This window comes from Sitodiplosis mosellana, unplaced genomic scaffold, assembly GCF_009176505.1.
Source record: "Sitodiplosis mosellana isolate CC-2019 unplaced genomic scaffold, AAFC_SMos_1.0 Smas_scaffold_38, whole genome shotgun sequence".
Classification (NCBI taxonomy): domain Eukaryota; kingdom Metazoa; phylum Arthropoda; class Insecta; order Diptera; family Cecidomyiidae; genus Sitodiplosis; species Sitodiplosis mosellana.
The window spans coordinates 433,637-448,432 of record NW_022595280.1 but is presented as its reverse complement, the minus strand read 5'-3'; the positions used below and the strand labels follow the sequence as shown (position 1 = coordinate 448,432).

The 14,796-nt window shown below is 35.3% G+C and overlaps 1 protein-coding gene across 3 annotated transcripts in view; it reads left to right on the top strand.

Annotated features, from left to right (window-relative positions):
* LOC129569584 (uncharacterized) overlaps positions 1-9,335 on the top strand; it is a 128,918-nt gene extending 119,583 nt beyond the window's left edge. For all 3 annotated transcript variants that reach the window (XM_055448574.1, XM_055448577.1, XM_055448576.1), the window contains 6 exons: positions 5,998-6,197; positions 6,287-6,481; positions 6,665-6,919; positions 7,201-7,472; positions 7,733-7,941; positions 8,348-9,335. In XM_055448574.1, coding sequence (XP_055304549.1) covers positions 5,998-6,197; positions 6,287-6,481; positions 6,665-6,919; positions 7,201-7,472; positions 7,733-7,941; positions 8,348-8,496 — 1,280 coding nt within the window. In that variant the 3' untranslated portion in view covers positions 8,497-9,335. The remainder of the gene's footprint in view (positions 1-5,997; positions 6,198-6,286; positions 6,482-6,664; positions 6,920-7,200; positions 7,473-7,732; positions 7,942-8,347) is intronic.
* Positions 9,336-14,796: the final 5,461 nt, after the last annotated feature.

The following is a 14,796-nucleotide window of genomic DNA, read 5'->3' as shown; positions in this document are numbered from 1 at the left end:
CCCTGTTCGATGCAAAGCGCAGCGGCCAGTGATTTATTGGACAGTGCTTGAATTAGATTGAGAGATTAGTCGCGATAAATAAATCGAAAAACGAAAAAAAAAAACAGAAATCTTTATCATTGAGCTTGAATAATATCACGGTTTTAGCGCCTTTTGTTAGCGCCTATCCGGTGATTCATTGCAGAAACTAATGACTTCGTCAATTGCTTGGGGAATGATAGCCAAAAGTGAATGGCCAATTTCAATTCTAAACTCCCTTTCTCAGCTAAAGCTTGAGTTCAGAGTGAAATATTTTTCGATTATCGCTTAAAATGTGGTGCATTCACACCTGAATAATTCCCATCGGGGAAACCCAAACAGAAAAACCCAAATGAATGATTGCTTGTCACTGAACTTAGCATTATGCGATAGATTCTATTTGCAGGAGCTTACCCATGTGTTCGTTCGTAATATCCGGATCATCATCGATGGAAAACAAAAACGTACAACGAAATGAAAATCAAACCAAACCATACGCATCCCAATACCCGACTGATTCTATGCTTCTGAGTAGTAAATATTGTCCGTTTCGGTGTTCTACTGTGACCCGTTTTTACCAGTTAATATCTCTTGGTTTACTATTGATTTGTGTCGTGTTTGCGAATGTGAATCGATTCTGTTTGTATTCTATTTTAACACGGACTGAAGTTGACATATCACCAAATGGGCAGTAATTTGGCATCAAATCGATTCATAAATATGTGAACAAACAGTTGGATTGTAGGATCCACATTGATAGAAACAAGAGAAGGAAATAAAGAAAATCAATCGCCAAAATCCCCGACAAAACAGATTGATCCTGTTTGTTTGAGTGGGGAGCTGTAATCAGTGTCGGTGAGAGCTCAACGAATGGGATTATATTCTGTGTACAAAGTACATAAGCGCGCACAATAAGCACACATAGAGAATGTTATAAATGTTAATGCTCAGTGTCTGAATTATAAATGAAAGCGCATTCGAAATCGATTAATGCATTTTGCCAATGCAATCAGAACAATGTTGCGAATGGATAGGATAGGGAGAGAGATAGAGAGGGAAAGGAGGAAAAAGCGAGAGAGACACGGCTTGGCATATAATACACGCCGCACATTTATTCAATTCAATTGCAACATATATCGAGTTGAATTATTATGTGTGTACCTTGCTCATTGTGAATTATAATTCACAATAACACAATTCGAATCAACATAAAATCGATTCGAATGTACGAATCAAAACACGAAACATGACAGTGCAATGTTTTTTTTTTGCGATTGAATTGAATTCTCAGCGCCTGAACTATGATGCAGGTAGTCAAACATCGACCGATACAAAATCAATGGCAACCATTTTGATCGCATTAACAACAGCCGAGTGAAATTTTAAGTTTCACTGAAACTTTCGTTGCAGTTCATAATTTGCACAGATTCAGAGCACCCGCACAAAAGCCACCAGGGTTATCAGTTGAATAATTTCGTTTCGGTATCAGTTGAAATGGTCTTAAATTCACTGGAAAAAGACTAATTCAACTGCACACTTCAGGCATTCTTCTCCATAGTATACTGGTAGTTTTGGTGTAATCTCCCTCGCAAATACCATTCACAAAGGCAATTCATTCATTCATCCTAAAATGTTCGCATTGAAAACATTCTGATGGTTTCATAGAAAAACTCAAGCCTATTATGCGGTAATTTTACTGCTTGCTTTGTGAGCATCGTCATCATCATCAGGTCATGCAGAGAAAATACAGTAACAGTCCCAAATAATTTGGCGGATCATCTCATGTGGATACGGCTTGTGTTTATCATGGCATATGGTGGGTTGTTTACAATTCAAAAACTGTTTGTTCAGTGTGTGTGTGTGCGTGTGTGTTTGTTTCGTGGCGTTTAAGCAACGTGATTCAAAACGTCATTCACGAAACAACTGGAGCACACATGTACGTACCAACCGACGACCGTATGAAGTTCAATTAAAACCAAACGTGCATTTCCTTTCTTCATTCAATTTTAGAAGTTACATTCATATTAAATTCAAATGCAGAGTACAATTCTAGCAAACGCCAAAATTACATAAATATGAATATTAATTTTTCGTATATTTTCTGTATGTAATTGAGATTCCCACACACGTCTTTGGATTGTACGTCTTTCAGTTCACAGTTCGCATCACTGATTCGCTACAATATACCAAGAACAATACTGCATACGAACAGAGAAACCGAAAAAAAGAAGAAATGAAAATAAATAATCACTTACTCTGCTGCGTATTCCACTGCAAATGAAATGAAATACCTTCATCGACCATTTTACACTATGAAAATGTTTGAATTCGTCTTTATTGAAAATGCAAATACTGTACTCGGTGTTATTCTCTTTATTTATTTATATTTATCATTTGGAAATTAGATGTTTGGTTATGAGAGTGAAATGAATATAAATGCACCATTTTAAAGCATCATCAGCGTAGAAAATAAAGCGATAACATTGATTGGATTTTGTGAGTGAGTGCAGGAAATATTGTCTATGTATGTGTATATGGTGTCAGCAGAAAAAAAAGCGGTGGTGTAAAAAATGGCACGTTTAGTGAGTTATAAGACGCGCGACGAGAATCGTTATAGCACATTTGGCGGTGAGACGAGCTATACGAGCAGTGAAAATCTCACCGAAAGCAATCGCATTCGGTTGTTGCCGAAGAAAAGGGCAAAATTGAAGAATATAAAAACTAAAAACACGAACAAAATGCCAGAAACAATGCCAACAATTTCAGCCACTATTCAGTTGCATCGGAATAAAATTGCGCAATCACGAACAATAAACGTTGCACCGAATGGCAGGAGCAGCATGAACAGTGGCAATGCCATTACACAAGGAAGACGTCGTCCGTTGAATCGTTCGCATGAAATGCAATCAAGATTTAACTGCTGTTTTAACAGCGTATTTTGCACTCGAAAATGTAATTGGCGATGCAATCAGAGCTGCTGCACAAATTGTTGGAGCACGATAGCATGCTGTTGCTGGTGGAAATGGTGTTGCCGACGGAAATGCTGCGGCACTCGAATTTGTTGCGGTTGCATCGATAACGATGACAGTGAGAATGATGACGATGACATTGATGCAAAATTTGAACAGTATAAACTCGAAATGCGTCTAAATGACTTAAAACGAGATTGTTGTGACACAGTAAATGAGGAGCAGGAAACAAGCCTTCAATTGAATTCGTATCGAAATGATGGGCTACCACCATTGCCATCGCCGTCATCGATGACGACGACGACGACGACGACGAAGGCTGCCCTCGACGATCGAAAAACTTCAAACGATGGAAATGCGATAAACGATTCGACTGCTGCTGCCGCTGCTACTGCAACGGATGGCAAAACTTCGTCAACGAAAACCACATCGAAAATATTCCGCTATCGGAAGTATTGGAACTGGAACGACAGTTTGCGCTCCAATTCCGATAAATTCTTAGAGACTTTGGAGTACGACATGGACGGCGAACAAAGCCTGAATCGAGCAAACAACAAGCACAAACGAACAGATGCTTCCGCTCGAACAAAAGGTTATATACCGGATTTGCACGTCTCCTCGCGCACATTTTTTGCATCGTGATAGCACACAACACACAAACGTGCTTGTGTGACAAAACTTTTTCTGCTTTCTTCGCTCTTCTCTCTTTTGCTGTCTCGAAGCATTCTGTTTTCTTCTCTTCTTTTCTTTCATCTCTGTGCGAAGACGATTGCTTGTCATTTTTCTATTTCGATTTCCTTAACCACACCACACTTCGTTGCGAATTTGTTGCATTTGATCAAATAAAATGTTTGCTGCTTGTATTCGATTCTAATCGCATCGAGCGTGACACATTCTATTTTATTTGTAAGGATTTGAATGCCATCACAGCACCGAAAACATTTATTTGTGTTGGCACGTAATCGAATATTTATATAAATTTAATCTAATACCGTTTTGAAATGTGAAGCTTTTGATTGGGAAATTGTTCAACAACAAGGGATATCAATTGAATTTCGCCAGCTTTATATATATATCCTGAACTAATAAATTCAACTGCCAACTGCATGTTTTGTTTACAAATTGACTGCCAAAAATCGTGATATTCAAGAGTACGGCTGCTTGAAATACATCTATTTGCTTAGATGTCTTGCAACTTGCTCTGATGTTCGTACAAACTCATGTTAAATGACTATGTCACACACAGTCTGTATGTGCGTTCATTCTGAGTGATGTAACGATATCTTCTTGTATGTTGCATTGTATTTTCACGCTATATTACATTACCACTATAAATGACATCCATTTTAGCATATTATTATGACATGTTCCACTTAATTGCTTCGGATCACGAGAGATGATACTTGCAAATTAAATTTTGTAACTCTCATTCAACAGAAACGCACACATTTTCCATTTGATTGCACCGTTTCCATTGTACACTTGCTCAATTTGTTCTACAAAGTACTAACAAAGTTTTTATTTTCTTTATCTTCTTCGTAAGTGCTTAAAGTGCATTAGCAGGGAAAATATGAATAATTTAATGATAATAATAGGATTGATTCAATTCGCGGTAGAGTAGGAGAATAATAATGTTTTATTTAATACCAGTTCACATTTTTTTGGACAACGCGAGGTGAAACTTGTGTTTTATTTTGATTATTCACTTAAATTTCTACTGAAATCTTATTGCCAGGTATTCTGCGTTAGTTTCTCGAGAAATTATCACTTCTGTTCGTTCAGAGTCGAATTATTTTTTATAGCTCTTGTATCTGATTCCAAGCGGAATTCAAACGATGTTAATAAAGAGAATGCAAACGATTTTCGTATTCACTTTAATCTGTACATCCGTTCGAAGATTCATTTTCCAATTCATCCTCTGTATACAATAAATTACAATAAATCCATTTTCAGCCCTGCATGACAAGTGAAGCTATTATTTTTGGTGTTGGTTTTTGATAGATTTCGTTCAAATCTCTTCTGGCATGCGTCAATGCATAGGAATTATATTATTTGTGATAGGTCTTGGTAGACCAGTGGTCAAAGACCACGATGAACAATTTGAATGAATCGTATAACCCAATAATTTGGGCTACTTGGAATATTTTGCTATTTTGACTAGAATATTTTTTTGAGATTTAGATAAATAGTGTGTCTTTGTTTTCACTCTATATTTCATGCAGTGCTATGAAATTCAGTTGGTAAAACAAATTGAAATGCAATGATAAAATTAATCAACATATGAAGCTCGAGTGAAGCGACACGCTTTTCTTGTTATCAATAACTGACGTCAGCATATAAATTTATCAGAATACGTTATGCTAAAGAGAAAAGTTCTACAAATCAGTAGGAATGCTCGAGAATCAGCTGATGCTGTGTGTTCTTGATATGAATAAGCATTCTTCCCCCCATTTTTTATTGGGTCAGTCGCTGTCGTATATGAATCACTAAAATATCCAGTGTTTTTAATTCCATTATCAAACCAATGCTCAATAAAGACATTGATTCGGTACTGTAACACTGAAATTCCCGCACATTTGTTTTATAATCCGCACCCATTTTGATCATACGTTTTTTTTTCTATCTTCGGGCATAGTTGCAAATTGATTATGTCGCTTAAACAAATTTGGAAAATATTGTACAAATCGCGAATTAAGTCAATTATGAATAATGAAGGTATAAAACAGAAGAATAATAAAATGTCAAAAATGGAAAAAAATATTGATTCAAAGTTGGTATTAATGTGTAGTGAAAAATAAAAGTATTGTAATTGATTCCGAAGGGAAATAGTAATTTAAATTTCGCTTCAAGTTCAATACGAAAGAAAAGAAGAAAATATATAACGTTTACTAATCCAATTTATTCTATATATAAAACACATTATTCACTTAAGTAAATTAAACTTCAGTATAAAACTTTACTCATTGAAATTGTTTTCAATTTTTTTTGTTTTTTTTTTTCATTTGTACAGAAGGCGTTAATTCACCTGAAGCTGGAAAGTCGCCGATTATCGGCAGCCGAAATGATTCGAAGTCGCCACCAAATCAACCAGCAAGCCCAGCCGGAAACAAGCTGTCACCAACTTCGTCTGATTGGCCAGCCCAATCCGATGATGATATCGATCGTCTTGTTGCCATGCACCAGAACCGCAGCAGCCTCGGTTCATTAGGAGTAATTTAACATAAACACAAAATTCAGTTCAACCACTAACCAATTCCTTTTTTTTATTTCTTTCATTTTGCATTTGTTGCTGCACACAGTTGCGTTCCGATTCGATGGCCAGTGTGTATTCGGGAGCGGGCGAAGGTCGTTACGGAACGGTCATAGTAAAAGGGCAAGTGGAATTCGGTATGCAATACAATTACAAGCAGGGCGCTCTCGAAATCCATGTGGTACAGTGTAAGGATTTGGCGGCTGTTGATACGAAACGCAATCGCAGCGATCCATATGTTAAGGTAAGTCAAATGAACGTTCAATCTGCCCAAAAATGGAGTCAATTGCATCGAACGACTCAAAGCTCGGAATGTAATTGCATCCAATTTGGGAAGTGTTAAATTAGATTGAGTTAGATTCATTTGCCGTATTCATCGATTTTGTGATATCCGATAACATTCCGTTCGTTTCGTTTTGGTTTACAGGTTTATTTGCTACCGGATAAGTCAAAGAATGGCAAACGCAAAACGAAAGTCCGAAAGCATACACTAAATCCGATGTTCGATGAAACGCTCAAGTACTTTATGCCGTTGAATAGTTTGGAAACAAGAACATTGTGGTTAACTGTATGGCATTCCGATATGTTCGGACGCAACGATTTCCTTGGTGAAGTGACCATCAATTTGCAAGGCATCGTTTTCGATAATCCACAACCACAATGGTATACACTACAGGAACGTGTAAGTATTCGATTGTTTATAAGTCAAAAGTGAAAGAAAAACCCATGACTTGCATATCAAGTAACATCACTATAGAATATCCCTTTCCACAAACTCCTCCATCCATCTTTTGTTCTTAATGTTCTTCAAAAGTAGCTGTAGGTATAGTGTAGCAAAAAATATTTGATTTATTTACATAATATTATTATGTGTGTTTACCCTTTTTTGTGATGTCGATTTTTATTTCGTCCGTTTTTTTTTTCTTTTTTTTTTCTTGTGTGGAAATTATTTTCGTGTCGTAGAGTGAACCGTTTGACGACCTCTCAACATATCGTGGTGACATTATTGTAGGTTTGAAGTTCGTTCCGCCAGATTCGAAATCGTCGCACTTTTCGAGATCATCAATCAGCAGTGGCTTACGTAAATTCGGTGGCAGCATAAAGTCATCCACAAGTTCACGTAGTTCATCATCATCGTCTTCATCGTCAAAAGGTTCGTTGCACGTGCTTGTCAAAGAGGCGAAGAACTTGAGCCCGGTCAAAGCCAATGGAATGTGCGATGCATTTTGCAAAAGGTAGAATATCTTCCGCCCTAATACACTCACATAAATACATTTAATTTTCGACTCTATTCGAGCATTATACACCAGAGAATTAGAATGCATACCGACAGGATGGCACGTCACCGTGTGCATCATGATAATTTTCCATACCATATATCCATAGTAATTGCTCATTTTAGCAACGTTGCAAAATGGGAATAATCGTTTTGTGTTTTCTTTTTCTCTCGTTTCGTTTTTTTTTTCGTTGCATCCGTTTGGGTGCGCTACTCCAGCTATTTGCTACCCGATAAAAATCGCAATTCGAAACAAAAAACGCCAGTGGCCAAGCGCTCCGTGAATCCAGTATGGAACTATACATTTGCCTATGATGATGTATCGCTTAATGAATTGTCTGAACGTGCACTGGAATTAACCATATGGGATCATGATCGATTGGCTAGCAATGAGTTTTTGGGTGGTGTACGATTTTCCCTCGGTACTGGTAAGTAAATTTTCCATTTGTATTCCGTACAGTAGATTAATCGGCGAGGCGCCATCTCCGTGTTTCAAACGCTTTTACGATTAGCATCCCCCTCCCACCACCGTCAGAGCAACGAAGTTTATGAATATGAATATGTAGATTTTGCGTTGAGATTTATGAAAATGGTTCGAGATTGAAATAATTATTCGACATGAGTTGGTACGTGACCAAAAACACTAGCCAATTCAGCCAATGGCGGTTGTCATGTCACTTCTGGCATGTAACTCAAAACTTGATTTGCATCATCAATATGCATCGCTCAATCACATACATTTTAACACCAATCCCATCGATATTCACGTTTCGAGAATGATTTAATCGATTTTTTTTTCTCTTCTGTCTTTTCTTTTTTCGTTGCGTAACACAGGAAAATATTATGGAAAACCAGTGGATTGGATGGACTCAACGGGAAAGGAATTGTCACTTTGGCAAAGCATGATTAATCGGCCGAACTTTTGGGTTGAAGGTTGTGTCGTTTTACGTTCGTCACTCGAAAGTGCTGCAAATACTAACTAAAATGGACGTTCGACGTGTGTTTATGTCTCCTTTTTTTGTCTGTAGTTTGTAAGCTCTTGTCGCGAAATCGCACCACATTACATTTGAGTTTAAGCAATCGTCGAAGAAACAAGAAGGAAATGAATTTCTTTATTAATACTAGCATCTCTCTTTTTTTTATTATCGAAACATATATATATATACAAATTTAGTGAAATGAAAATGTTATTTATTAATTGAACGCCATATATATATTTTGAATGTATATTTTTGATTATTATCTTTCTGAATTTGTATTCGATATCTTTTTTTTCTGTTCTTTATTCTCTCGTTTTTCTAGTAGTTTTGTAATTACTTTGCTTGAATGCATATTAATCAATTGAGAATTGAATTGACGAGAGTATTTTTCATTTGTACCTTAATCTCCAATGATCAAATACTATATTTAAATAGTTGAACTGAAGATGAAAGCATTAAATTTAACAATCAAGTTTTAAATTTATAACACAAAAACATACAATGTTTTCTTTTTGATGGTCAAAAATAGTTGTTATTAACTAACCAACATTATACTTGTAAGAGAAAAAACTGTCCTTTTTCATTCCAATTAAAAAGAAAATTAAATTCCAAAATATTCTTCACACAAAAACCAACCAATTTCATAGCGACACACATTGAAAATGTTGAAAATTATTACTTCTGATATTATCATATTAACTGTAACTTATATTGAACAAAAGATGACAAAAAAAAACAAATAAAAATAAAATCGAATATTAAAATTTGTAAATAATTCAATCACTGAAAAAGCATATTGTGGTATCTAAATAAAAAAAAAGAATTCATATGAAAAAAACAAACAATCATGATAAATCAATATTGATTATTATTGACATGAAAAGAGACAAAAAAAAACTAGAAAAAAATACTGCAGAGATTAATCTAAATGTAATTCATCTCTTTAAGTGACCTTGTCATTTGTATAGGAGAAACTAATGGAAACAAGGAATCTCTCTATTTGAAACCATTACCTCCATGCTTTTGGGTTCCCCATATCAAACACATCGATCATATAGCTAAAAAACTAAACATGTTTATCATCTAAATCAAGTCAACAACAAAAAAAGAAGAAAATAAACTACATTTTTGCCTGATTCGAAGTGATGGTCCATTTTCAAGCATCAAGACTTTTGATGATCTAGTTGGTTTTGTCGTCGTTTGAATGCGATTTGTTGGTCGTTGCTTTTGTCTTTCGTTGGATTTCTTCATTTCTCTTTTCTGTTCGGTTCCGTTCTGTTTGGTGGATATCAGTCTGTTTGACACACGCTTTGGTCGTTCAAATGGATTCAGTGGAAAATGTTTTTCCGTGAGTTGATTTTCTTCCTTTGTTTCAGCTCTTTTGTGTTTTTCTATTCCCTAGGTCTTTTGTGTTCATGCTTTGGTTTGTTGCTTTTAAGTTCTTCATTTGTTGAAACATTAAAGCCCATTGAATAGCGGCATTTTGCGGAAAGTAAGGATCCTAATTATAAGAAAATTTTTTGGTAAATGATAAAATGAAAAATAAATTGCTTCTTCTTTCTCGAAGAAGCAAAGGAATAAACGTAATCATAGTAGTGAACCATTGTTCACGGAAAAATTGAACAAAATGACTCTAATACGCGATTCAGAAAAAAAGGAAAAGAAAAAAATTGTAAATTTTTTAATGCACAATCAGCCATGATGTGATACAAATATGTAAATTGATCAGTTTACTCTACAATAGAAAACTTAGAGGCATTAGAAACATTTTCGCCAGGAAATGAAACAAGAAGCGCATTTATTGAGATAAACAAAAAGAAGAAACAAGATTTTTGTTAAATTTAGGCGGCACCAAAGCACCTATCTTCACACACACACACACACACACACACACACACACTCCCCATACATTTAGAACTAATTCCAATCCAAATGCCCAGATTTTGAGATAGTGAAAAATCAATTAAAATGCATTTACAAATGCACGTTATTTGTTTAGCCATTTAAGTGAATAGTAACAATTTATATTTAAAAAAAAAAACAAAACAAAACCAAACAACGTGTCTGTTTTCATTGTGGTAACCAAACTATTTGATACCAATTCCACTTCACCCACACAAAGAAGGATGGAGGGGGAATATTGAAAACCATCATTTCCAAATGGTTAATCGTGTTTGTCTCTAACGAATACTGTTAAATTGGAACAATCTATTATAACTTACACCACACATTACACACACAGAGATGAACAACAGAATCAACTATTTATTCTAAATTAGAAAATTTTATAAAAATGCCAATTAAATCATAAACATATATATATATAATATTATTATAATACTGAAGCCATTTTCGTATTTAATCCGAACCCTGATGTTTCATAATGAAAAAAATGAACAAGTTGTTAATCGTGTACAATTTCTATCAAATCTGTTGCTATAAAAATATGAATCAAAAGCACAAACCAAACAAAATCATCTTTATGGATGTCAACCTTCTGAATTCTAACTTGTGAGTGAGAGAATAATCACGACTTTTTACGTGGTGAAAATCTAGAAAATCATAAAGAAACGACGAGAGCGATCAAATTGACGAAGATTTTATGTGTTTTCAACATGGATTCAAGGGTGAATGATTTCACTCGAAGAAATAGGAAAATGCATTTTTTAAACCATTTCGGTAGGTATTCATTTATCGGTGGTCAATTTAATACTGACAGGCCCTTTTGGTGAGATGGCGGCATCTATTCTTCAAGCTGAAACAGTCCTTTTTCTTTTCAATGTATAATTTTTTTAATGGTGAAAAACGAGAACTTGAAAAAAAAAGAAAAAGAAAGAACTTTCTGGTTCTGCATTACATTTATCAAATTGTATTTAAAAAAAAAAAGTGGCTCATTTCTGATTGTGATGTTGATCTATAATATACATTAAAATTTATCACCATTATTGATATATGAAGTTTATGTCGCGCCATTCCATGGATCGAATAATTCTATTTTCGTTGGTTGGAATGGCTATCAATTTGCATATCGCCGGAGAAATATCAAACTTTTCACAGACATTAAGCGTGAGAAATGTTTACATATATTCATCGGATCGGATCGAATGAGCTATGTGTTTTTTCCCAGACAAATGAAATATCATTTTAAAAATTGAAATTGATTCATTAATCACTTGACTACATAACACACATCTTAAGTATGAGACAACCACAAAAAAACAAACAGATGCACTAACAATCACGTAAGTCACATTTTATTCGAACGATATTTAAACAGACAAGAAAATTGCTTCATTTCATTGAGAATGAAGAAAAGATAGAAGCAGAAAATGACATACACAAACATACTTAAAAAAATCGCCCGTAAAATGAATTGAGTCAAAACAAAAATTAAACTTGATAATAAATTTAAAAAAACAAGAAAGAAAATACAAGTTATACTCTCTCAAGCGATTGAATTTAGATTGATTTCTAGAATGAGTAATGCAATAAGCGATAAGTCAGAGTTAAGAAAATAAAACCGCAAAAACCAATCATAATGTAGATGAAGAAATAAGACACAAAATGAAAACAAAAGAAGAATATCATTTAAAATTAGCAACAAAAACAACAAAGGTTAAAATGAATGCAAAGTTATGTAGATTTTAAAAATAGGAAATGAATGCAATGGCAGTTTCTCTGCAATGAAGTTCAATTGTAATCGCAGAAAATGTTCATACGCTAGCTTCTTTCAATGGACAATTTCAAGGACGAATAAATCAAAGAAAATCCACATAAGAGAAAAAAAAAATCTCGGTGTTTCTTATTCTATTGCCAGCGCCTTTTTTTTCAACAGAAAATTTCAGCTTCTTTTTTTGATAAAGAACCATTAGATTGGTGAATGAATTTTTCAACAGCCTTAACGTGTGTCCCCCATCCTGAACGTGTGTCTCTCCCATTCGACAGATGATAAACTCGCAATCAATAATTCCAGCAAGTGAAAAAAAATTTAATACCACTGACATCGATTTGCACTCACTTCGCATTCAATTTGGCCGCATGAGTTAAAAATAGGTACAAAACGTACCAAGTTATCAATGGTGTCGTCATCTATTTTTAATCCATCCGAAGCCATAACATAGTACATTCTCGCAACGCGTGTAACTTTATCTTGTTTACTTTGGAGAAGATGAGATTTTGTGAATTAGGAACTTTGTGCAAAACGAATAAATGATAAGATTTTGATTCAGCAGCTTATGTGACACTTATCGCTGTGAACAAAAAAAATGTGTCGCGTAATTATTATATATCCGGGGAATAACGGCAATCAAAGCAATTTGTTGAACGGCGAATTTAAATAGAAATGTTACACATCAAACGGCAGCGACGATCCCTCAAGAAAATCGCTGACAATTCACAATGATTCTGATGTTCTTCTGGATTTCCATGTAATATCATGTAGAAAGAATAGCACCGAGTAAAAACTATCATTTTTCAACGTGTGAATCACATGAAACTGATAATGCGCGGCGCGTTCAGCATTTGATCAATTGCGCCCCATTCAATGAAGCATGGGAACAAACTCACAGTCTCTTTGTGCGAACTATTGCAACATCGTTGGCGAACAACGTGTCATGCAAAAATGTGTTATAAATAGTAGCAAAGAGCTGAATTTGTTTACAATTTTCCGAACAAAGGGAAAAAATCAAAACACACGATAGATAAGAGTCGGCGCGCAAAGTTCAATTGTCGATTTATTTTTTTGCGATTCGTTTGTTTTCCTTTTTCAAAGTATATTTGCGGAATATCAATGTTCTGCAACGAAATGTCACATCTTCTACGAAGTAAAAATCGTTTGGTTTTACCCTCTGCGAATTTGAGGATCCAAGAACGCGTACTTTGTGTTTTTGCAAATGTGAAGGCGCATCATTGTTCCATGGCGGTGAGCTTGTGTGCCGTTATCAACACCAAACAGGCCATGTGATTGTAGCGCGCGCGAGCGAGAGAGGGGGAGAGAGTGTGAAAAAAATTCATTTGAAAAATCTGTGACACTAAGGGTCGATCATCTTTGTGCAAAAAAAAACAGCCAAATGGGACGAACATTGAGACTCCAAACGAAAGCAAATTTCGTGCGATAAGAGCGCGACCGGGAGCATTAGTCACAAGCAGACAATCTCCCTCACACGCTGTCCCATTCGACATAATCAATTCATGACCGAACTGACGACGTTGGCACGAAATCTTGAACTTTTTTTTCTTTATCGCATGTTTTTTCACTTTGAATTGCCAGCATTTCTGACTGACAATAATTCCCCAGACAACTGTGTGAAGAGCGGAGCGATGAATTCTTTCATACGCTCAGTATATTCCCATCTCGCTCTACTGCATTTTCGAAGTACTTACAATTAACAGAATCATCATTGATACGCGCTTTTGTTTTTTTTTTTGCTCGCGTTTGGTTTATTTTTAAATTTGTGCACGATTTCAATGTGTAATTGTGTCCTTTTGCTCTTCGGAGCGAAAATCGTACACAAGTTTGCCCATTATCGTACACAGGCCTAATCGGTAACGCCGAAGCAGCGCAGAGAGATAACACTTTAGCTGTATTCACTTTACTTTTATTAGAACGTGCAATAAGCCCTATACAATGATTACACATTTTATAAATGTATCAATTTATCAGGTTGTTTTTGGTTAGAAATGATTGGCTGAGCGGAACACAAACGAGAAAAAAAAACAACAGCAGCAATTAAGATGAGCGCAACATGTGTAATGGGCTCGTGTATGTACAGATGATTATGACTGTTGGGTGTCGTTGTGATGACGGATATGTCAGATTGTGATTGACGACAAACTACGGCGTATAAAATGGGATCATTGAGTTTGTAGCCGTTAAAGCGTTCGTTACTCATTTGCAATTTTGCCAATTTTTATTCGTGTTTTTTCTTCATTCGCAAATGATCTGAAATAAAAAGTGTCTGAGCAAATAGAATTCAGTTAACAAGATTTATTCGAGAAAACAAACGCAAACATTTTATTCAAAGACAACAAAAAGAGAGTTTAAGCAGAATCGCTGTAACAAAGAAGTCGACACCGAATTTTAATAACAAAACAACATTTCAACAAAGACATTCAAATGAATTTGAGCACTTATTCTTTGAAAATTTCCCAAAACTGAAAGTAAAGTACACAAAGTGAAGTGTAAATTTATTGTCGCTGTAAAGATAAAGCTAGTTTATGACTATTCAAACGATTTGATTGATAGTGGCAGAGTAGTTGATCCAAACGGCAGAGCATTCAATTCGAATAAACCTCAAAACGCTC